General features: G+C 45.8%; 1 protein-coding gene across 1 annotated transcript in view; it reads right to left on the bottom strand.

Annotated features, from left to right (window-relative positions):
* Nucleotides 1–2,925: 2,925 nt before the first annotated feature.
* Nucleotides 2,926–25,173, bottom strand: part of ABCA1 (ATP binding cassette subfamily A member 1) — a 111,613-nt gene continuing 89,365 nt past the window's right edge. The window contains exons 31-50 of the mRNA XM_006088067.3: nt 23,506–23,695; nt 22,552–22,646; nt 21,384–21,416; nt 20,113–20,218; nt 19,275–19,349; nt 18,609–18,778; nt 17,244–17,421; nt 14,822–14,937; nt 14,570–14,714; nt 13,028–13,151; nt 11,869–11,998; nt 11,492–11,612; nt 10,664–10,726; nt 9,918–10,024; nt 7,425–7,566; nt 6,919–7,053; nt 5,594–5,697; nt 4,937–5,029; nt 4,064–4,307; nt 2,926–3,464 (exon numbers count right to left, since the gene is read on the bottom strand). Of these exons, the coding sequence (XP_006088129.1) occupies nt 3,324–3,464; nt 4,064–4,307; nt 4,937–5,029; nt 5,594–5,697; nt 6,919–7,053; nt 7,425–7,566; nt 9,918–10,024; nt 10,664–10,726; nt 11,492–11,612; nt 11,869–11,998; nt 13,028–13,151; nt 14,570–14,714; nt 14,822–14,937; nt 17,244–17,421; nt 18,609–18,778; nt 19,275–19,349; nt 20,113–20,218; nt 21,384–21,416; nt 22,552–22,646; nt 23,506–23,695 (2,512 nt within the window). The 3' untranslated portion in view covers nt 2,926–3,323. The remainder of the gene's footprint in view (nt 3,465–4,063; nt 4,308–4,936; nt 5,030–5,593; nt 5,698–6,918; nt 7,054–7,424; nt 7,567–9,917; nt 10,025–10,663; nt 10,727–11,491; nt 11,613–11,868; nt 11,999–13,027; nt 13,152–14,569; nt 14,715–14,821; nt 14,938–17,243; nt 17,422–18,608; nt 18,779–19,274; nt 19,350–20,112; nt 20,219–21,383; nt 21,417–22,551; nt 22,647–23,505; nt 23,696–25,173) is intronic.

Here is a 25,173-nt window from a genome sequence, read left to right as displayed (position 1 = left end):
TTTAACAGTAGGTGGTGCTCCAAATGCAGAAATAAGTGTGTATAGATCAATAGAACCGTCACAGCTTTATTTCTTCGTGACTCATTACAACACAGAAATACGCTTTTAATACTTCATATAAAGTTATAGACAATACAAATGTTTTTCTTTTTTTTCCCCTTTTAATGAAAATGATTTAACTTAGAAATCTATTGTGAAACTTTTGTCTAGTTTTGCAATTCTCAGATATTCCAGTGCAAAAATAGATCCCATCACAGACAACATAAAGTGCTTGGAATGAAGGGCCAATGATAAAGAAAAAGCACAAAAAACATAGCTTCATCCTAGGGTTTCGGAAGGAAGAATAGAATACCTAATCCTATGTAAATAGAAACATTCTATAAAAGGGATGCAACAATTTTAAAGAGAATTAGAGCACTACTCTATATAGTACTATATTATTACTATTAAGTAGTAACAAGGGTACAAATTAATATCTCAATGTCAAAGTGGTTCAATATTATATGACACATGGCTCTTTGGGAAAAAAAATTTCCTGATATATACAACCACACGAAGAAAACATAGACAAATCCCTTTAGTCAATAGTTTCTATACAGTGAATGAATGATGTGCAATACCTAATAGCCACAATGCATTGCTTTCAGTACAGATAGTGAAATACAGTAGTTTGAGGTTTGGTTGTTTGTTAACAATGAACTGAGCTGGGTATTTAGGTATAGAGGGCTCTGTTACTGTTTTCTTTTGTATTTTTCATATTCACAGTTGTTCATAAACTTTCCAAGATGTCCAAAAGAAGCAAAAGCAGAAATCTTTGAACACTTGAGAATTTTCTGAAACTCACATAGTTACAGTTCCACAGGGGATATATAGAGATTTTACTTGAGTAAGAGTTGGTAAAAAATTTTTACTATATAATTAGGTTTACATAGGAAAATTTAAAAGGTATCTATTTGGATAACCTAAGAGGTAACAGTATTAACGAAATTGATGGTAATTGTAGATTGTTTCTAGCTTCAGAAGAGATCTTTTCAAATCTATATTGAAACATTGTTCTTTTTCAAAATGGTTCACAGTGCCTTTTGATGTTTTTTAAATATGGCCTTGAAGTCAGAGTAAAGCAAAGAGTTGCTTATGGATTTGATATAGTAGAAAATTCAAACATGATTCTAATAAAATGGGAAAACAGAAGTTTGATTCTGAAAAATAATACACAAGGAGAAACTAAATTATTCTATGAGTTTTACATCATTATAGATAGCATGAAATACATTGGATGATCTCTAGTATTTGGAAATACGCCTTCATTACTTGTTTATCATTTTAGAAAACAATATTGGCAATAATTCCTGAAAATCACTTTCTTTTCCAATCAACAAGTTATGTGATAACATTCTGTAAATTTTAAAAGGGAAAACTATAAATTAAAAGTAGATCTGAACTCTTATACCCTTCGAGTTAACAAATTTTAGAAAAAAGTGACAGTGAAAGATCAATTGAATTTCACCAAACAGTGGTTCCCTCCTATTTTTGTTGTCTCAATACAGATGACATTAAGCATTGGTAAAATAATATTTTTTAAGTATTTACTGCCTTAAAAAATAAGACTGGGTTGGAAAAGTCTGAAATATACTTCATGTGGGGGCATTTGCTGCTTTTATTTTTTTCATGATAGGTTAGTGATTGAAGAGATGAAAAATTTGAGATTGTATGAATGAGGTGTCTAAGGTCTTCAAAGCCAATTCTTTGAAGAAGGTACTCAATGTCATAAGCACAAACTGTCTTGTTCAACAACTTTTAAAACTTGCCGTGTTCTCCAGAAAAATACTCATTGTTCAAGTCTTGTGACCCTCATGACGTTTAATCACTCTTGGCTTTTGCATTGTTGCTATTTTCAGAAAGTGGGCTGCCCCATTGCCTTTCACTGGGCTCCCACGACCACAGCAGAACCACCTATGTGTATTTGTAAACCAGTTAGCTGAATAACATGGCACCGGGGATCTGAGACTTGGTTTCTCCCCACCCCATCTATCCATCCATCCATACTCATTCGGCTGTAACACAGGCTCCAAAAAAAGAAAAGAAAGAAAGAAAGAAAGAAACGTGATTAATGAGCTGAGATTATTTTAAATGATAGTAAAGAAACTTAAATGTAATGTCATGAGATCTTGACTCTCATGCTGTTTTCTGGTCACGAGGCACCAGTCGGGCGGTCGCCACAGGCCATATTCTAAGGTTTCAAAACTCACTGATAGGACTTAAAATTCCAAATAACATTAAAAGCACGAAGACTTTTGTCAAAATGCAACTCCATCTTTTCATACTCTAGAAAAGCCAGAAATACTACTACATTTTTGTCGGACAAGATCTTGAGATGCAGTGTACCGTGTTGGCAGACTGTCGGGACGAGTGGACACAGGCCTGCCCAGGTCCAAACGCACCATCGGCACCATCTCCTCCCTCCCTCACCCTGGCCCCAGCAGCCCCGACGAATTGGGTGCTGGTTCTTACCAGGACCTAAGTACATTTAAGGAATCCCAGCAAGATGACCCTGGAGACCCATGGCTCCAAGCGAGGGACAATGTAACAATGAAGCCACGTCTCACTTGTCTGGAGCCACCCGCAATTTGCATGTCACCATCAACCACAGCAGCTCATCAACGAGGGAAGCAGAGCAGGACTTTCCCCCACACGTGGCACCACTTTTGTCACCTGATACTTGGTGATGTCGATAAGACTCGGAGTAGCACAACTTCCACAAAAGTGTGCATGACACGCCGTGGTGCTTCAGGCTTTCTGAGCACCACTTGGCACTGCCCTCCGTGGAGGTGGCACCGGGACACCAGTCTCCTGGCATGGCACAGGGTAATGAGCGAGGGTGTGCATGCATGCCTTCTGATGTGGGCAAATAATCACTGGCCATGATGACTTGACGGATTGTTGTTGCAACCCCAGTGAGAATACAAAGGAACCAAAAACAAAAATACAAAACAAAACAAAACAAAACAAAAAACCCAGTATGATTTCAAACCCATATGTCCTCTGGGTTCCATACTAGAGGTTCACATAGACATAAGGTAATACACTAAATTCAAGTCTTTTTCCCTCGAGAGCCATAGGAGACATCGGCTACAAAGGCACTGCCCCTGGCATGGAATTCTGTTTGGATTGCATTGAACTGCATTGCATTGAAGAGGATCAGTACAGTATCCAGTTTACTTCTTCCCACGGAAGCGTCCGGCTCGCTCCTCTGGGCTCCTCACCCGGTGCGAAGGAAGGGCAGTCCCTCCTCTCTTTCAGCCACCCTGCAGGAACAGGAGTCTTCACACATAACTTTCTTTCACTTTCTCATCCTTCAGGAAAGATGTGAGAACTGCAACGTTCACTACTGTCTGGTTTTTGTGTAACGACAGGTCCTTTAAGGGATCGTCGTCACTTTGGTCCTTGGCAAAGTTTACAAATACCTGTCAGGAGAAAGATGGACCCTTATCAATACCCCTCGACTTGCTCTCTCTTTATTTCAGTCGCGTTTTCCCCTCTGGGTCAGTAGGGCAGGTAGGAGAACACGAGACTGCATAAACACGTTAACTAGAACACAGCTTGAAAAAGCATTAACCCTTCAAAAATTAAAAACCCTCTACATTGACCCCCAACTCACCAACTGCTCAATCATCTATTTGCTTTGGCTTATACAGGCGTGATGGAAGGGAAGAGGGACAAACATGAACATTTACTGAATACCTACTAAGTGCCAAGATCTGTTTGCTGTTATTTAACTGGGATAAGGCACCCGGGCAAAATGTCTGGCCCATGGCAGGTACTCAATAAATGGTAGTTACTAAGATGATGATTACAAGCTATTCTCCTAACAACCCTATACAGTAGACAGCACCATCGCCCTTTTCAGATTCAGAGAGGTTTGGTAGGAAACACAGCTAGCAGTAGAAGCTGGGGAATTCAAACTCATCTAGTCTGCACTGCTCTAGGGCCCAGAACAGGGTGAGGAAGGGAGCAGGACTCCTCTCCCTAGAAAATAAATCTATTGTTGCTCTTCCACGCTTACTTGGTCAAGTGTTGTCTGCGAGACAGAGTAGTCTTCTATGTGGAGGCGCTTCTTGCTCTGGGAGAGGATGCTGAAGATCCTGGCCAGGGACGACAGCGAGGACGGGAGCTGGTACTGCAGCATGTTCCGGTGCTTCTCCTTCAGGACGCTGCCCGGGAAGGCCAGTCCGAAGAACTCCTGGACAGGCTTCAGGTCCGGGTTGGACCCCGCTATGCGGACAACTATCGTATACCCATCTCCAAACCTGAGAGCAGAAAAGCAAAGTCCAAATGGAGGATCCTCAGGAAACTTATCAAAAGAATAATTAAAACAAGAGGTCCCTGACAGACCCAGAGTAAGAACCAGAGAGCAGGAACTAGTTGCCACTTACTAAGGACCTGCTCTAGGTGGGGTGCCATGCTGAGCGCCTTAGACACATGGCTTCACTTCATCCTCACCTGGACCTCGAAGCCTGACAGATGAGACACTGACGCCTGGGAGGTAGTCACTCCAACTTCTTCCCCCCCTCCCCCCCCATACAGTGGTAGGGCCGGGGCGTGGACTCATCTGTTTTTGACTCCAACTCTCTGCTCTTACCAGACCGGCATGTAGACATTTCTCCCTTCCATCTATGATAACAAAGCTGGAAGGGGAATATCCCTTAGGAAACCGACTCTCAGAGAGCTTAAGTAACTTGCCCTAAGCACACAACCAGTAAAGGTGAAGACAGGATGCAGCTCTGTTGGACTTCAAAGCCCTCATTCTTCCCACTACACCATTTTGCTCAATTTCTTTCCCTTTAGTTGAGAGCCACCATTTAAAACACTAACACACACAAAAAAGAAATACGAGCTTTCTCAGCAGGCGCTACCCCAAAGAACTGATCTTTGTTACCTATTTTTCAGATGTTGGACGCTACCGAGACACCTGAACTTGCCATTGACCATGATTGCCATCCTCGTGCAAAGAGCTTCACATTCTTCCATGCTGTGGGAAAACAGAACCAGGTTTCAGCTTAGAGTGATGTGCCTCTACCCATGCGACCATCACCACGACATCTGGCATTTCAAGAAATGTTCCCAGCCTCCTAAGGCACAACTGCATCTTGTTACAAATACATGAAGATGTAGGAATAACCCTGTTCACTGCAGTGCTGTGTTCAATTGTGGAAACACTAGAAACAACCCAAATGTCTACAATAAACAGAACAGTTAACTTGGACTACTCTCCAGCTATAAGAAATGACTTGGAATAATGTTCACGATATATTGTTGAATGAAAAAGAGCAGTATTACACTGAGCTTGCATTTTTGTTTATAAATCACCCACACAGGCACGCACACTTTGTACATAGGTTTGCGTAAGGAAACAGCAAAGATATATTATTGCCCAATGATAGTAACAGTTATCTACAAGTGTTGCAATTCCGACGATAACTGTTTTTGTCTTTGCCTTTCTGTATTTTCTAATTTTTACACAGTCAACATTTATATCAATTGGAATTTCGAAAATCACACAATGGAGAAGCCAGGCCAGGCCTTCGCTACGGACCTATGAGAGGTGAGCACTACCGATCTCCCCTCCTTGATGATGCTCAGGGCACAGTTCCACAGGAATCGCCGGGCCTTGGGGTCCATGCCTGTGGTCGGTTCGTCCTGTAATTAGAATAAAATAAATCCCATTATTTGTTGAAAAATAAACATCAAGGACAGATTTGGTAGTAGATGCAGAAGCATCTCTGAAATAGCCTAAATTTTAACTCAACCATTCCAGTTACTTATTGGTGGGCCAAAGAACCAGACCGTACATACAAGAACCAGGTCGTTTTTATAAATGTCTCCCTGAAGCAGGAAGCTCCACCTAAATTTAAGATTATTTTTTTAGAGAGAGAAGAAGGAAGAGAGGGAGAGAGAGAGACATGGATATGGGAGTGGAAACCTCAATCTGCTGCCTGCTGCACGTGTCTCACAGGGGATCCCACTGCAACCTGGGCACATGCCCTGACCAGGCATCATGCTGTGCAACCTTTTGGTGCACAGGACAATGCACAACCAACTGAGCCAGACCGGCCAGGGCTGCACTTAAATTGTTATGAAATTAAATTTCTCCAAATAAACAGAAATGGGAGGAAAGAGCCATTTAGTTTCCATCATCTTTTCATGACTGACAAATACATACTAAAAATTCTTTTTGTCTGAAATCTCTACTGAAGTCAGTGTAAGGTTTTGGTAAATGAAATTCCTTCTCCCCTCTTTTTCTTCTAGCTCACTCCAGCTTAGCCCGAATTATTGGACTTGCTAGTCGTCGAGAAACAAATTTCAGGTCCAAATGCCTGGATAACATTAAAGCCTCAACTCAGGCCTCTTCCTACAATAACTTCAATGCTCTTCTCCGTAGAAGATAAAGGGTCCAGGGCCACTATCCCATCTAGTCTCCTGTTTCCCATGTGTCTCCATGTAGGGAATGAAGGCCCAGGTGCTAGCTGGGGGACTTGAAGCTTTGCCCACACTCTCCATTCTCAGGGGATGAACACATAGTTGGTAAAAAAAAAAAAAAAAAAAAGAGAGAGAGTGTTCCCGCGAAAAGTCAGATCACACAGGCAGCCCCAGCCACACTTGTCAGGGCTCTCTGTGCCCCAGAAACAGGCCCTGGAGCATCTCTCTTGGGGAGCATCAGAGGGCCTGGCAGAGCCACCCTGGGGTGTGTCAAGGAGAGGAACACAGTGACACATCCCTGAGGCCGCTCTGCTGTTCCTGGTCAGAGGAGGGGAGCTTGTCACTGGCAAGCCGGTCAGGCAACATCCCTGGACATACAGGGGTTTAGAAAAGGGATGTTTCCGTTCAGGCCAGAACAGTTTTCCACTGAGTCACACTCACCAGAAACACCACAGGAGGCCCGCCGATCAGAGCCATGGCTGTGGAGAGCTTGCGCTTGTTGCCGCCACTGTAGTTGCCAGCGTACTTTTCTCCATACTTCACCAGGCCCAGCTTCCGAATCGCCCACTCACCGACCTGAGCAATAAAAAGCTCCTTGACATCTGTCTGGTTTGGTAACTTTACCATGTTTGCTTCCACTTCACCGAGTAAGACCAGATTCTATCATCATGATCTGGCAAGTGCCACAGAGCCTAAAACAGGGAGAAGGGCACTTCCTCCGTGCCCTCCAGCATGGGCCTGCCCACAGCTCCCCACCCCCCATCCCCACCCTCACCCCACCCAGCCCCGCCACCACAGATTCCCACCCTGAAAGCAGGGGCAAAGAGCCAGCACTGCGTCCAGGAAGAAAGACAGCATGAAGCCGAGGGTCATGTGTGAGTCAAACCCACACGGTATATTGTCAGGGTGCCAGCCGAGGCAGGCCAGCTTGCTGCTGCCCACAGTACCTTGCCAACTTCCTTCTCTGGGACTCCTCTCAAGAGGGCAAAGAACTCCACGTGCTCTCTCCCAGTCATCAGCTCCGTGATGGCATCGAACTGCGGGCAGTAGCCCATGTTTTGATGTACTTCGTGGATGTTTGATAAGATACTGCAAAGGAGAACAAAACTGGTCAGGTTTGGGGCTTTTGGAGATACGCTGGTCAGACGATCCTGCCTAATGTTCCTATAAAGTACGCTTGTGTGTGACAGAAATACCAGTGAGCACACCTGCTGTAGGAACAGCCTTTCTGCCCCCAGGATGCCGGCTCCTCCTGGCAGTCAGGGTTCCTGCCTCCATCCCATCCAGTCCTTGCACCCGGCTCCCCCAACAATCTGTAGGCTCGGTCCCATTTTAGAATTCCTGAATCCATTCCAACCACGGTGCCAACTGTATGACCAATAACCTAGTCACACGCACTTCCATCCCAGACTTGACTCTGTGGTCCAGTCCTTTGTTCCAAGTGCCTTGTTCCTCCAAAGTCTCCTCCATTCAGATCCAGAGGAGTCCCAGCAACTCTGGGTGTGACCTCCCTCCGCACTCTGCTGCCCATACATAACTCGGCGACAGCATGCCCCAACCCCTTGGTCCTGTTCAATATCCAACCAAGGCACCCTCCTGGTTGGTCAGGTGACAGGAAAAAATACACCTGCAGACACACTGTGACATACATTGGAGGGTTGGTGGTGAGGCACTATCAAGCCAATCTTGGGTTAAGAATCCGTGACGTGGGAGAAACTGTGTCCACATCCAATCTGACAGCTGCACTTGAGCCCCCAGGCAGCCCTTGAGCGTACCCTTTCGGCAGCATTCATTCCTCTCTGCACATAATCAGGACTCCCAGAGCCACCCTTTTTCAGAACGATGACTGAGGCGCCCATGGACACTCCCTGGCGCTCACAGCTACACTGCCCGAGCCAGCTCTTCCAACCAGTCCCTGTGATCGCCCTTAGTGTGGGCCACTCATCCCCTTCACTGTTATACGCCCCAGGAGCCCGGTGCTAGGAACACGCCGAGGGGAGCAGGTGTGCAGCCTTACGGCTGCTATTCTAGAATCCTGTTCTCTTTAAACCTCCTTCACACTGCTACTGAAAAACCGCTTAGAGACAGAGGAGGGGGTGCATAAGTTCATTAAGTTCTTTTTTCTTCTCAATTTTATTGGCCAGTAGCCCCCGTCCATTATTTTCAACTTGTGAATCATCGCCCATTAGTCGCTTGAGAAATGAACTTATTGGGTCACAACCAGTATTTTTTAATGACATGGTAGAGAGAAGAGTAAGAATTATCAGAGTGTACTGTAAGTAGTAACAGTAGGTATTATTTTATGAACCTTTATTATGTGCTTGTTTATGCCTTTGTATTTACTGGGTTTAGGTGTAAGATGTATTTGCTAGTATGGGTCATGATCAGAAAAGGTCAAAAGCCACTGCCCTGTACCATATACAAAGCCTAGAGGAGCCCCACGTATCTCGAGTCCTCCAGGTGACACAGTCTTTGGGCTTCTGACATGGAGCTGTACTCCACTGATCAGACTGCCTAGTGACCGGCACATTCTCAGGTGACAGCCTGACGGCAGCCCCCAAAAACTAAGACAACTGTTAGCGAGGGCAAGTGCATACCCTTTTGCCTTGTAGGTAGGGATTTTCCCTGAGGAAACAACCATAAATGAGTACAAGGACATATAAGCAGAAACTAATAAATGTCCAACAATAAGAAATCCATTAAATAAAATTCTAACCTTAGAATATGTAACCCTTTGGGAAGTAGTTATAATATACTCATTAACAATGAAAACTAACTTTAAAACTCTAGATACAGTAAGATTCAAGTTTATAATCCATTTATGTCTGTATATATAAAAGCCTAAGTGACTGTTACAACCAGTAGACCAAACGACTGGTCCTTATGACAAGCTGACCACTAGGGGGCAGACGTTCAACACAAGAGCTGCCCCCTGGAGGTCAGTGCACTCCCACAGCCAATCTCCTGCGGCAGGCCAACCTCCGGGGGTCCCTGGCCCTGGCCCCAGCCCCGATTGCCAGCCAGTCCAAGGGACCCCACCCATGCACGAATTCGTGCACCAGGCCTCTAGTATGTATATAAAATAGATTTGGGGTGATGGGAATGTTCTAAGCCTGGATTGTGGTGATAGTTGCAAAACTCTGTAAATTTACTAAGAATCATGAGTTGTGCTCTTAAAACAAGTAAGCGGTATGATATGTAAACTGCACCTGAATAAAGCTGTTAAAGAACAATGAGACGGAAAGGAGAGACAGAGGGGTTATATCTAGGGAGTGGGATTAGGCATGACTCTGAGTTTCTTCTTTACATTTGACTGTATTCCACCATTTTTATAAACTCTATCTATACAGTGCTGTTGTGACCATAAAAACACACACAGAACGTATTTAACTAAGTAATAACAGTCTTTGTAGCAAAACGCAGACCGGTTCTTGCCTCACCTATTTTTGTTAAGGAAAGCGTCCCCTCTGGTAACAGTGCTGTCTCCAGTTAACATCTTGAAAGTTGACGTCTTTCCAGCCCCATTAACTCCCAGGAGCCCGAAGCACTGGAAAAGATTAGGTAAACTGCTTAACGAATTACGGACACTCTGAATCCAAGTGACCATTATAAAATATGGCCCCCTCAGCTTAGCTTTCATATAGCATGACCCCACCATTCTCAAATTTCAATGAAGAGTCTAATATTTTCTTTGTCTTAAGAAATCATATGGTCCTTAAACAGGTATTTTATAACGGAATCATTTTACTAGTATGTGTGGGCGTATTCTGTAATATTATCTGAGTCCTTAGGTTGAGGCCAAAGTTACTGAGTAAAAAACAGTCATGAAAGCCCACTAGTCAAATTTCACTAATCTGGCTAAAGGGCATAAAAGAACACAAACATGAATGAAACCAAGAAAATATAATTTCAAAAAATCTCTTTGAATTTCATCATCATCTTGAACAGATCACAAAATCACATGCTGGGCATGCATGATTTTCTTAAACTGCCTGAGATTATCCAAAATCATTCTCTTTTGACATATGGGGTCCTCATCCCCTCAATGACTGATTGCTTCACAGAGACACAAAGTGAGAAGAAGCCTATAAAAGCCACTTTGACCCCTTACAAACATTGCCGTTTGATTGGGTAGAGGCCGTCTGAATTAACAGGGACAAATACAATGCAGAGAAAGTGCCTGTACCTCGCCAGGAGGAATGCCAACACAAATCCTGTCGACAGCAGGCTTCCTCTTCCTTCTATACACCTGCAAACAAAATGCAAAAGGTCATGAGCCACAGTGATTCACGGCGATCCCAGGCAGCTATGGAAGAGGGAACGGCACATCACGAGATAAAGTCATCGATGAGACTAAGTCACATATAAGATGTGCCAAGAGCCTTGGTCTTTGGTCTGTCTGGCTTCTGAATGACTCTAAAGCTCAAAATACAAGTGAATTTCTTTTTATTTTTAATCTAATATTTGTAATCAACCTTTTACAAAACATATTGGTCATTATTACTTCATTTACTTAATATACAAAGAAATTACACATTTTTAAAAATTAAATTCTACAAGGTAAAAAATCTGTAATAGCAACACTGCAAATATTGTACATAATAAAAAAAAGTGGACTTTGGGGACTCTAGCACCTAGAGAGGGTGAAACAGACCCCCCTCCTGAGCAATGGAGACAGAACAGCTTTGTAGACCATGAAACTCAAATCAACCATTCAGTCTCCCTACTTAGCTTTGACTAGGTATACAACATTAGTATGTTTTAGTAATTAATACATGAATAAGTGTGAAAAATAAATATACTCAAGAATGAGAATGCACATTACAAAGGTATTCTCTAATGCAGAAGTCCCCATGGTGTGTTTTAAATAAAGTTAAGTTGACAGAAGCTGGGTATAGATGCGCATTTTGAGAACATGCTCCTTTTACTAAGCACGTCACCAAGAAGCTAGTTTCCTGCATTAAAGCTGAAACCGTTACAGACAAGCTGTCACAGCCTGTATTCACTGCCTCACCTTGGTCAGCTCCTTGATTTCCAAGATGTCATTCTGGCCTCCCCCGTCGAGAATCCTCTGCCTTTCCCGCCTGACGTCTTCGTCCTCGTCATTCAGAGGGGGAAGCTTTGCCTTCACAGGTCTTAGGGGCGAGAGTTGAGAAAAGTCAACCTTTCCAGCGATTTTTCAAGAGAAAGATCATTTCTAAAGCAGTCCTACAAGATCTACTCTCCAGTTCCCAGGACTGGCAGGGTGGGGGCTGGGGACTTCCACTTTAGGAACACAGTTTGGTCATCTGCTCTGAGTTCAATTCAATCTACACGCCACTGACAAGTATTTCCCGGTGCTTCTCTGTGACCCTCAAACGGGGGCTCCGAGAGTTCTGAGGAAAAGCTCACCTGGGCCGGATGAAGAACCTGTACTGGATCAGAACAGTGATGAGGAAGAACACCGCCCCCTCCACGGCCATGGCGAAGAGGTTTCGTCCCACCAAGTCCCACGAGAGTGGCGAGACGAAGCGGTTCTCCCCTGGTAGACACAACGCAGAGATCCAGTCAGAATGGAAGCACCAGAGACCACAGCCCTTCCTCAAATTCACCCCTCGTCCTGGGAACACCAATGGGTGTCCCCCATGACAAGGAGAAAATACATAAGGGAGTGACCACCGCCCAAGCCTGATTTAGGGGAAGTTTGGGGGAAACATTCTGCGATTCAGTACCGATCAAAGTTTCAGAGCAAAACGTGCATTAGATCTGCAGCATCATCTAAGACATGTAATGTCTCTTTTTTAACGAGATGCCAAAATCCTTTGTAAGAAGGCAACAATCCAGGGTAATTTTTACCGTCAGTATTTTAACAGATTATAAGTTCCCCAAAGAAAGATTAGAGAGCACTTTAGAAAGATGCCCCTCTCAGTAGCATGTAATGTAACTTAGTGACTTAATCAAATCATCTGGTTTTATATAAATATTGCTTTAAATTCTTTATACATCTCCTTTGTACCTCCAAATTGGAAAAAAAAAAGTCTCTGTACTAAATAATATGACACATCTAACTGACAGGAGCCAGTGGATAAAGAATAGTAATGTGGCCACAGGACAAATACTTCTAAAGACCATAAGGTAGAAAGAGCTGCAGTAATTCCCTTTGTATAGACTATGTGAAAGATAATGTATGGCCGCAGGCCCAGCCCCATGCTTGTCCTAATGAGCCTAAGTTTGTATCTTTCCTTGGGATTCACTGCCTGTGTACCACATTCTCAAGGCTCTGGTTTGACTTCTGCAGGGACTTTGACAATCCCAACCAGTGGCATCAGGCACTGGATTCAAGCTAAAGGCAGTCTTCTCCCTACCTCCGGAATAGCCCTCTCACTTCTCAGGCACAAATGGTCCTGTCACAAGACCCATGCCACAACCAGCTGTGTTGTTTCCAGCCCTGTCAGACGAGGGGAGTCCTGTGCCCAGTCACCAGCCTCGTTCCGAAACAAAGGCCAGAGTCGCAAGGCCCGTGCACGTTGCCACCTCTAGTAAACGCCCTCTGACTACTGCTGGCACTCACCGAACCTTTCCAGGGCATCAGCCATGGCCTGGTTTTTCACCATGTCAATGAGCCCTCGTCCCAGGCAGAAGTGCGGGAAGATCAAGAACACAGACTTCAGGATATCATTGATGTTATTCAGCTTCTAAAAAAAAAATAAGACAGAGGGAGACTGAATGTCATTGGTGGTTTAAGCTAAAAGCATATCAAGGTCAGAGGTATGGGCGTGGAGAAGACATCTGGTTCCCTGAGGTCGAGCTGAGCCTTTGATTTCAGATCCCGGTAACTAGCAGCAGCTATAGCTGATGATACACAACTTAATAAAACCTTTGCTCTCTAGAAAATTTGGAATGATCCTATGAGTATGGAGAAATATGAGCAAAGTTGGGAAACATGATTATGTTTAATCAGAAGAAAATCCACCAAAATATTTGCTTAGCATTTTAAAAGCCAACTGCTCACGTCTGGGTCAAGAGTTCAGTTCCCGGATTTTGTGGTCATTTAAACAATTCTTCTTGAACACATCGAGCCAGCACTAGCCAGCTATCAAACAACTGAGTACGTTGCTATGTGCTGGATGCGCGTGCTGGGGCCCAGGGGAGGCCAAGGTCAGTAAGAAATAGTCCTTGTTCTGAGGAAGAGTGACAGGAAACAGGAAATTACTACACAGTTGGGTATGTGTTGTACGGAGCATGAACTGAGGGCACCTCCCATCGGGCAGGAAAAGAAAGCTCCACATTGGAGCTCAAGCAGGACTAGGGGCCCCTGGGACAGAGGAAGGGATTTTAAGCCAGAACCACAGGGTTGAAGGAGCAACTCGGCTGCGACTGCAGCCTCTTGGGGAAGAGGATGCACCTCTGGAAGGTCCTATGTGCCAAGTTCAGGTGTTTGGACCAAGGGGACGAGAGGAATGGACAGGGACCCTTGTTTACGGGATCTGTAACTGGAAGAACTGACACGGTAACCAGTCGAACGTGGGAAATAAACAAAAGCAAAGCACATAAGATGACTCAAATGCCGACAGCTCGGGGGACTGGGTGGATGGCAACGCCATCCAGTGTGACAGGAAAAGGCAGAGAAGCAGTAGGTTCTAGGGGGAAAGCTAATCAGGACATGCTGAGCCTGGGGTATCTGTAAATTATGGAGATGGAGCTCTGCACCAGGCAAGTGAGAATGCAAGACTAGAGTTCCAGGGAACCTTCAGGGCTAAAGGCACAGAATTGAGAGAGAACAACACACAGCACCGAGAGAGATGCTGGTAAGAGCCTCCGGAAGGAATGGCACCAGCCAGAGATGGCACCGGAAAGCAAAGACGGAAGGTGAAAAAAGATTGGAAAAGCAACATGTAGGCAGAAAGGAGTATAAAAGAACTTGTCGAAGAAAAAGGAAAGGTGTGATGAGAGAAATATAAGGAAAAGGAAGCCGAGGAAGAGAGAACCGGATACAGGACAGAGTGGTGGGTGGTGTGATACCACAGACGCGTGGAGTGGGATCATGATTAAACACTGTCCCTGCTCCCGGAGATGCTCAGCCCAGCACAGCTGCTCTCTCTGCAGAACTCACGTTGTCGGTGAAGAGCTCCAGCACAAAGGTGGCCACGCTGCCATTGATCCCAATGAAGAGGTTCACGCTGGTGAGGACCACGTAGGCGGTGCTGGGGATCTTGAACACGAAGGAGGCGGGGTACATGAGCGGTGTGATCGACCACCTGGGGAGGCACAAAGACAAATGTCCACTGGGTGTCCCCCGCCTTCCCTCTGACATTGGACACCGTATACCTCACCCACTGCTGCCGGCCACCCAGGGGCGCCTTACCCATACAGCAGGAGCAGGAGGGCTAGCACGGGCAGGTTGGTGGAGGACACGTAGGACTTCTGCTGGAAGCAGATGAAGATGATGATGACCAGCGTGGCAGGGACCACATAGTTGCACTGAAAGTGAAACAAGGAAATCGAGTTCGTCCCTACGTCAAAGATACAGTACATCCCAAGTGTTCACTATCGTCGGACAAGAAAGGGCAGTTAACATACTGGGAGAATAACTCTGAATTAATAAAGCCGCCTAAACTACTAATCAATATACTGAACAATACATTTTGACAAGCATTTACCCTTGGCTGACTTTATAAACTGAATGCCCTTGCTGTCTTTCCAAGAGCTGAGCCAAGGTGTCACGCTCAGTAAACTTACTGAACGATGGATCCCCAGTCAGAGTAATTTCAATTTCCCAGGCAGCAAATAAGCGTCCATTCTTCTTCCCAAAGATGACTGTGTCGGTTTCATCATTAATGCCATGTTACAGTCTGCCCAAGTTCAATCTCACATATAATCTATTTATGAGGTAAGTGCTTCTAATGTGAATGTCAGAACTGCTTCATCACACTGAGAATAATCTTAGAGTCTGTCCTGACAGAGTATCAAGAATTAAAATGCGCCGAAACCGGTTTGGCTCAGTGGATAGAGCGTCGGCCTGCGGACTGAAAGGTCCCAGGTTCGATTCCGGTCAAGGGCATGTACCTGGGTTGCGGGCACATCCCCAGTGGGAGATGTGCAGGAGGCAGCTGATCGATGTTTCTCTCTCATCAATGTTTCTGACTCTCTCTATCTCTCTCCCTTCCTCTCTGTAAAAAATCAATAAAATATATTTAAAAAAAAAAAAAAAAAAAGAATTAAAATGCACAAGTAGGGAGCACTTGAGATATGGCTTCCCAGCATAGGTCGTGTCAGTTTGACACAAATAAACTCTTATAAAAATTCTCTAGAAAAATAAAAATAATTTTTTAATGCACAAATAAAGACCTGACCAAGAGACAATTGTGAAAATTCTTGGCTGGCAGAACAGAGCACAGGGAGGGATATGAGAGCAGGCTTGTCAGCTGTAAGAATTGGCAGCTTCAGACCACAAGGCTCTGCTTCAGTCTCATTCTACTCAATGTGTTTACCAACAACTTAGATGAAGACATGATTAGAGCAAACTTCAGAGGCTCGAAAGCACGGAAGGGACAGATGACACACAGGAAGGGGAGTGACATTCCTGAGTTCAGGACTTGGTCTTTCATCTCTGAAGCTCCTGTGTGTGGTGGTGTCAGACACGCAGTGAGCACTCAGAATGCGTTTACTGAATAAAGTCACTACTGGATCAAGATAAAAGCAAATGGACACTAAACAAAATGCAGTTTAACAGGGATAAACATAAAGTTTGGACTCAAAAACGTCAACTGCATTGGTACAGAGGGAAAGAGGCCCATTTAATAACACCTGTCAACTAGAGATTTCAGTTCACTACCCAACAGCCGCCACGACAGTGCTACTTCCAAAACGCGATGCCCTTGGGCTGTGTAATCAAGTCAGGGATACAGATCAACTCCCTCTAGGCTCATAACCACTCAGACCGCAGCCTGCACACAAGGCTAATTCTAGGTTTCACTTTTCAAAAGGGACATTAACAACACGGAGCATGGCCACACAAAGGCAGTCAAATCAAAAGAATGACAAGTCTGGGAGGCTTGCGCATCATCATCACTCACACAGGTACTGTGCTTTAGAGATTACAAAATGTGTCCTCATAGATCATCTTATCTAGGGAAGACCTGGGTTCAGTGAAAGTTGTCTTCTTATCTGAGGGGCTATCCGGTGGGAGAAGCATTACATGTGCTCTGTATGGCTTACAATTAATGCAACTCAGAGGGAGATCTATTTCAACTCCACTTTCTGAGAACTGGAACTTCTTTGAAGTCCTCCATATTGGTCTGAACAAACGCAATGCATTGTAGCTGGCGTGAAAACGTATTTGCAATAGATGGATACGCTTCCGGTAAAATGTGCCAAGTTTTCAAATGACAGACAGATTTCCTCGTAAGACAAAGAACACCCTGACTCTGGAGGTTCAACCCTCTCAGACAGGTTACAGGCATTAATGATGAACCCTCTCAGACAGGTTACAGGCATTGGAGTTTGGACTGGCTTCCCCGTCCATGTCTCTTTGACAAGTTTTGCATTAGGAATTAGGTGGTGGTGATATTAACTGCCGTCAGCGTGGACAGATTTCCTCTCTGGTGTGGGATGGGCGCTGTACTAAATGCTCCTTAAGTACATTGCACTTAATTACAATGTCTCTGTCATTTTCTCTCTCATTCATCTTTAGATGAGCAAGGACATCGTCACGAGAGCCAGAGGCTCTGTCATCCGCGCGTGGCCCCACTGGAGATTTATGCACAGCGGCCCGGCGGCGCCCTTACCATGTCCCAGACAAAATTGGAGAGCCAGTAGATGACGGGCTTCACCCCGCTGATGAACTGCAGGTGCTTCGCCTTGCTGACCCGCTCCTGGATCAGGAACACGACAAAGCTGGCTGGGACGAAGGACATGGCGAAGATAACACAGATGGACACGAGGACATCCACCGATGTGGTCATCCTGAAAAAGAGGCAGTGAGGACATGAGGGGCCACTGATGCAACTGAAGACTCCATCAGGAGGATACACGGACACACACACACACACACACAAATATCTGAGCATAGCCCGGGGAAAAAAATAACCTGCTCACCAAATATTTTTTTTTCAGGGCTAACAATTATTATTTTCAAGTAAAAAAGAACAAAACAAAGCAATGCCCCCCGCAACCTGACAATTCAAATGCAAAACTGATTCCACAGAAGTTACAAAGAGCCAGTGTCATAATGAACTATTAATGGTAGTCAGAGTGGCCTACTGACCTTATAAGAGCAATGAGTTGTGAATTTTCACTCACAAAGGACAAGTATAGATTGAAAATTAAATAAAGCAGAAATGTTAGTGTGAAACCATTCAAATAACTTCATTTATGGCTGTAAATAAATTTGAAAATACCAGTGTGTGGCTTATCAGTCTAACACATCTATCAGATGCTTATAAGAAGAGCAGCCTTATAAGCTCAATAAACAGGGTTTAATATAAATTATACATATAAATGTTATATAAGCTTGGTATAAAGATCCCAGTGACATATATTGATATTTTATACAAGTTAAGCAAAAATAATAACTGTGCCATGCCCCTTATACCGGAAAGGGACCCAGCATGTGCTGAATATAAACCAAATGCTAAACTTGGCAACTTACATGAACTGTCTCGTTTAACACCATACATCTAGAAAGGTTAGAAACCAATATACACTTTGCCTCGTGTGTACTGGCTTTAACCTCCCACACTTACACACAACTCAGGAATTAAAAACACAAGCTTACACACAACTCAGGAATTAAAAACACAAGCTGATGAAAGCATGTTTCACCAAGTTTAAAACCAGCGAAAGACAGTTGATGATGGCGAGTTACAACATTTGGGGGATGTTATTAACAACTTAACTTACATGAATCCACTAAATGTAATGGTTTTTACATAAATGAGTCATTTATTTATCTTTGGCACTTTAATCCCTGCCAGCCAATTCCTAACCTGATCATATTCTGTCCAGAGCCTGGACCAACCCAGACATATCCTAATGTAAGTGTTTCCCCATCTGTTATATACAACCAGCATCAGGGTTCCTTCCTCCGTTCCTCCATTACCCTCAACACCCTCTCCTGCCCCCACCTGGTCCATAGAGACATAGCTACTTACAGAGCCACTTCCGAGAGCTGCTGCTTGGTGAGATTCAGGGGGTGGTTGAAAGCAGTGATCCCGTACTGGCTGGGGTTCGCCCCCTTCTGCAGGTTGGCCCGCAGAATGGCGTTGTTGATGACATTCAAGAAAGAGCTGATGGCATGCCACCCCTTGTTATTGAACCACACCTGAAATAAAACACAGAGGTACAAGGTAACGCTCCCAAACCCTGTTCTTGGAGGTGGGTGCACACACATACACACAAGCCTGTAAATTTTAGGAATCTCAGTCATGCACCAAGACAAAACATTATGGTCAGAGAATGTGGCGAAGCAGTAAGGGCAACCAGGTGTACCAAGCACTGACCGTGTGGCCAGGCAAGGTGCCGGCTACCCTCTATGTTTAACTCATTTAATCTTCATCATGGCTTTGAGAGAGCCTGAGTACTGTCTCCATGGTAGAGGTTAGGAAACTGAGGCTTAGAGAGGACAAGTAATCTGGTCAGGGTCACAATGGTTCGCCTGCTGTGTCTGGGGGCAAAGAAAACTCTGAATCACTGCATTGCAGGTCCTCACTGGTGAGGCTACTAGACTGCTCTCTCTGTCGTGCCTACCCCATCAGTGCGCTCAGGAGCTGAACACAGGGTTACTGTGCATCAAGAAGCTACTGAACAAAGGGCTTTACCTTGACGTTGTTTTTCGTGTCCAGTCCTGTCATGAACCTTCCCAAGCTGGTGAGAAATCGATTCGAAGAGCTGTCCTGTGGACGACAGAACCTGCCTCAGCTCAGACGGCTCACAGGAGTAGCAGGACAACCTTAGGATGGGCACCGTGACTACCTTGTTCATTAAAATGAAAGCTGAAGCCACCAGAAATCTAAAGCACCGCTGTTCCCATGAGCCACGAGTCTCGAAGGAACCACCGGCAAGGCCTGTGATTCAAAGTCCCAAGACTCCCACTCTGTCTCTAACTCAGGGGTGGGGAGTCTTCAAAAATGTTCCCCTGGCGTCATCCTAGGGCCCAGGGCTACCCTCGTGGGGTCTGGGCCTCAAAACAGAGATACAGTCTCGAGGACTATCCCTGCATCTGTGATCCCAGTGTCCCCCATCGTCTGACCCCCTCAATTCTTAATTAAAAATGGGAAACTCCAGGCACGGAGAAATGAAGTGAATGCTTAGTGAGTCCTAACACCCGCTGAACACTTAAAGGATTCGTTTCCTGTTTCACAGTGACCGCTGTGGAAAAGTATGTTTGATGTGAAGTTTACTTACCTGCTGGCTAAATTCATAAATTTAAGTTACTGTGAGAGACCTGGATTTGTCTTTGGTCTATGCTTTCAGATCCTAACTGGTCACTGAGTCCCGGCTCAGTGTTGGCTGGCACAAGACACTAACTACTCAAGACGACTTTGTACTCAAGTCTTACACAAGGAGGTGCTCAGTGATCGGATGCCCCTGCCAACTGCTCCCCTGTACCAGCAGCTCTGGGCCCCTTTCTGACATGTCCTGGGAGGGACACCGTACCTTGGCCAGATTCAAGTGTTTCTTTATTTGCCTGATGGCATCGTTAACTTCTTGACTTGGAGGAAGCCCGTGAGAATTGCTGACACCCAGGGAAAAGCCGCCGTACCTGGAAGAACAGCCTGAGGTTAAAACACAGGAAGCGCAGGGCACGGAACCCTGGACACCACATGTTTCCCGCAGGCGAACTGCTTCTTCAAAGCAGGACCGAGAGGAAGTTACCACTGGACTCCTCTAGTGGATTCCGGCAATCTCTTTCCTTACCCTTAGGGTTCCTGCTCAAGTAGGAAGGGTCTGGGCCTGACTATAGACAGAAGCAGCTCCTCCCACCCTGGTGCTCAGGCCTGAACTTGGGTCTCAAGACAAGCAGATGGGCCCGGCCGGTGTGGCTCAGTGTTGAGTGTCGACCTATGAATCAGGAGGTCACTGTTCAATTCCTGGCCAGGGCACATGCCTGGGTTGTGGGCTCAATCCCCAGGAGGGGGCCTGCAGAAGGCAGCGAATCAATGATTCTTATCATTAATGTTTCTATCTCTCTCTCCCTCTCCCTTCCTCTCTGAAATAAATATATATTAAAATATTTTTAAATAAAATAATAATTAAAAAAAGTCGAGCAGATGGGAAGTCAGGACAAAGAGTGAGGACACTGACCGAGAGGCCAGAGGTTTACTATAATGAGCCCAAAGGCCTGGGCTCGTTCCTAGCATGAGGACAACTGGAGGGGCCCCAGTTTGCTCTGTTCATAGTTCTGTGGGGCCTGGCCCTCAGGAAAAAGGCCAGGAGGAGAAGTGGAAAGCAGTGTCAAAGAGCCACCTTGTGGGGCAGCCACAAACAGTAGCCCATTTTTCATAAGATGTTAATGAGCTTCAACAACTCTTCCTTCTGTTCTTCCCTGATCCCACCTGTTCCTTCAAATCCCAGAGGGATAGATGGGTTGAAATACAGTGAGAATATATGGTGTTGATTTGTCTTATTTCATCCAAGAGAACCCCTGGGAATCTGGTTTGGGGGCAAAGTGTAGCTGGCATAGGTTTTCCCCTCACAACATTGTGCTTCCTGTTAAATCGCACCAGAAAAAGCCTCTGCGCCTCCTCGAGGAGATCAGTGTGCCCAGCGTTCACATGCACCTGCAGTGGCAGCTGGTGCTGAGCAGCAACACTGAGGGCAACGCAATCCCCAAACTAACAACTTCCCGGGGCCCACGATTCCTGCATCAGAACCACCCTCCTGACCGACAGGAAGTCCGGGGAAAGCACAGGAAGAGGTCAACTCACCTAAACTCGTTCACCCAGATCTTGTTCTTTAAGCTGCAGAGACCAGAGACAAACCAAAAGTCAGTTCAGAGCAACACGGATCCTATTCCTGATGACACAAAAGGAGTCAATCTCTACTTGAGGACACAACGAAAGGACGGAAGTAATCCTAAGATCAAGCTGATGGTGTAGGTTTTTGCCGATGGGAAGAAGCCCTAATCGGCGTGTCATTTTTCCTCCCATTCTTAAAATCTTATGTATATGAAAACCATGCCTTGGATTAAACCAATTCAGAAACCAACTTATAGACAAAGATGTAATCAAACTAGAAACGTCTAAAATTCAAAGTCATACAGCAATTAGGGATGACATAGGGAGAGGTTGTGCCTCTTCGTTGGAAACGCACAGTAGCTGTCATTCAAGCACACCCTTGTCATTTAGAGCCACAGAGAACTCCGAGAGGCCCAGCTGGCCAAAGCAGTGGGAAGGAGCAGTGGGGAAATCCGGGGTGGGGAACATCCAGCCTGCGGGCCTTGTAAGGCCCACAGAATCACTTGGTCTGGCCCTATCAAGGCCCTGACCACCAAGAAGTGAGTCAATTAAAAATGTTTAACCAAATATAACAGGCTCGTTTTTAAGTTGATAATTCTGTATGGCCCGTGACTGAATGATGTTATAAACATCCAAATGGCCCTTGGCAGAAAGAAGGTTCCCCCTGAGCTAAGTAGTCAGCGTTAGGCTGCGAGGCCCCAGGAAGCTCTATGGCTCTTCCGCACTCCACGGCCCAGGCTGCCATGCATCCCAACCATGAGGGGTATTTATATATATCATTCAGTCCTCACAACAACTCATAAGAGCAGCATTGCTTTCACATTGGACATCAACTAAGGATTTAAAAGGATAACCGGTTACCATTTGTCAAAGAGCTAGGAGGTGGCAGAATTAGAATTTGAATCCCGATTTATTTTCATTCTGGAACCAGGCAAACTCAATCTATGCTTGGTGAGTTGTCAACCCGAATGTTCATAATACTTCTCATCTTGTCTACTTTGAAAGAGCACTCTAAGCTTCCAAGACAACATCGGGTAAAAATATGATGTCTCCCCCACTAGTCGGCCTACTATCTTTAGGTCTTAAATTCCTCTGATCAGTAATGACAGAGCAAGGACTGAGTTTAGCAAAGACTGACCTTTTGGCTATGATCTGCACGTATGTCTTCACCAGGTAATCCGAGATGTTTCTCCCCGTCAGGTTCTGAAGGATGTCCTCCGTGTTCTGCTTTCTCTGTTGTTACAGAAAAACCAAGCACATGTGCTTTTATGGACCAGAACTGAGACAAGAAGCAAATCAAGGACTACATTGACACATGTCCCTCAGAAACACACCACTAGACCCTGCCCACAATGCCCAGGTACCCCGAGCCAGCCACCAAAGCCGGATTCATTCTACCCCTGACTCTGGCCATACACTTAAGGCACTCCAAAAAGTTCCCCAGGAAATTATTCTGGAAACCATAGACTGTACAATCTATTCTTCATAGTCACAAAGGTCTTTAGGGAGCAGCATCACTGACTATGCTTGGTGAGCTCTTTGTTCAGTGGTGTCACACGGATGAATAGATTAGCTATTATCTTAGAAAGACATAACCGGAACTCGCAACCTGGATGCCGACAGGGCAGCAGACAGTTTTCACAAGCAGCCTCATCCCGAAACTGTTCTCAGAAAAAAAATGGCTCACAACTGCGTCCCATGCTCAGACTCGTAGAGAATGTCAGACTCAACAAGACCCTCAGACAGTGATGGGCCAGCCTCCCTAAGGCCAAGCCGGGAAGAAAGCAGGGCCTGTTCTGTGACACCCCCATTCAGAGAGGGCACCGTGCGTCTCCCGTAGCCCACTGGTCCAGAGGGTTGTGTTCTGGTTTTAACGCAAACAAGTCTCTTCCAAATAAAGGAACAGGCTAAGCTCACTCAGATATAGAAATAAGATGGTTCAAGCTTCCTCCCCTCAAAACTCACATGCTTTTCCCTGTGACAAGAACGAAGATCAAGACTGAAAGAGACCCTCCTGCTCTGTCACCCCATCCTTCTTCCCCAGCCCACCCTGCGCCCCTGCCTGCTCAGTCACACCTGGAGAGGGACTCACCTGTGGAGGAGGCAGCCCCCCGGCCCCCAGGGGACACACGGGCAGCATCTTCTTGATTTTCTCGCTGCTGCACTGGCAGGTGGGTGAGGGGTTCTCCATCGTCCAGTTCCCGTTCTGGAAGAGGTCCGTGATGGTCTGGGGAACGGGGGCCGTGGTCCACTCCTCCTCTCCCACCAAGCAGGGCACGTCTCTGCACAGGGAGGACAGCAAGGCCAGGTCACCCAGAGGGCCTGGGTTTCCTGTCGCCTCAGGGGCACGGCATCCATCAATCACACCTGCAGACCTGCACCGACCCCTCCCCATCTGATTATCCAATCCCTCCAAAGACGTGCAAGCTGTGAGCTCACTTCACTGATGTGGACAATGGAATGCAAAGAGGGCCCAGACGCTCATATATGGACTCCAGTCGATCCAATCCACCAGCATTCAGTCACTAACCCATGCGTTCACTCCAAAACACTCAATGAGCATCAACTCTGTGCCAGACACTCTTCTGCATATTTGAGAGTCTGGAGTGAACAAGACAAAGTCCCTGCCTTCATGGAGTTTGTGTTCCCATCGAAGAGTTAGATGATGATTAAATGCCATCTTAAATGGGAAAACATGCAGCAAGATAAGGGAGCATGACTGGTAGGAAAGGAGTTGCATGAAGAGGTGATACACTTTGGCCAGAACATAAAGGCTGGGCCAGGGAGAGATTTGGAGGGAAAGAATGTGACAACCAGAAGCAGCAGGAAGCGCAGGTGCAAAGGCCCTGAGGTTCCTGTGGAAGGAACAGCAGGAGGACGGTGTGGCTGGAACGTGATGACCTATGAGGCAGAGAAGGAGGCAGGAGCCGGATGACACAGGCCTGGGAAGGGGTCTCAGTTTTATGCTCAATGTGCTGATAATCTGTAGACAATGTCAAGATTCACTTTATGTTTCAAAACAAGTAGAGAATCGGGGGGGGGGGGGGGTTAGAGCAATTGGTATATGGAGAGCTGGGTTGTTCATGCCTGACTTGAGCTCTGAATCACTGCGAGATCATCAACACGTCACCTGCCCTCCTAGGGCTTATTTTCTCCAACAGTAAAATAAAAATATAGAATGACTTGTTTCAATAATTCACATTTCAACAAGTCATTTCCTATCCCTTCCAGTTCCAAACTTCTACAATTTAAAGCACAGCCACCGACCAAATGAACGTTCTGTGGATTGCTCTCTAGCTCTCTGTAAGGTGCCCCAGTGAAATGGAGACTTCTAGGGAAGCCAGGGCTCCCTCCTGAAGTTCCCTTCCTAAAACCTGCACACGAGTGGATGAGGCAAAGATAAATGCCCCAGGGAAGTGTCCCCGTCAAACGTCCCTCCATTCCACTACTCTCTGAAAAACCTGAAAGGGCCCAGAGTGGGGCCCCCACATCTGACTGCCCCCTACACACGTTCCATGGTGCTGGGCCTCATGGCAGGGAGCCCTCTGATGTCGGGGCCCTGCCTCTCCTATGCTGTTGGCGAGATCTCAACGCAGACCTGGCTCCCACGAGCTTCCCAGGCTGGCATTGAGTCCACGCTGCTCAGCTGGCAGGTGCTGCCTCCATCCACCTCCATCACCATCTCCTCTCATTCTTCTATCTCGCCTACAAAACTGTCAAGTGCAATCTCCTCAAGAGAATCATGACATCCAGATAGGAT

This window comes from Myotis lucifugus, unplaced genomic scaffold, assembly GCF_000147115.1.
Source record: "Myotis lucifugus unplaced genomic scaffold, Myoluc2.0 scaffold_43, whole genome shotgun sequence".
Taxonomy (NCBI): Eukaryota; Metazoa; Chordata; class Mammalia; order Chiroptera; family Vespertilionidae; genus Myotis; species Myotis lucifugus.
This window is presented reverse-complemented; position numbering and strand designations above follow the sequence as displayed.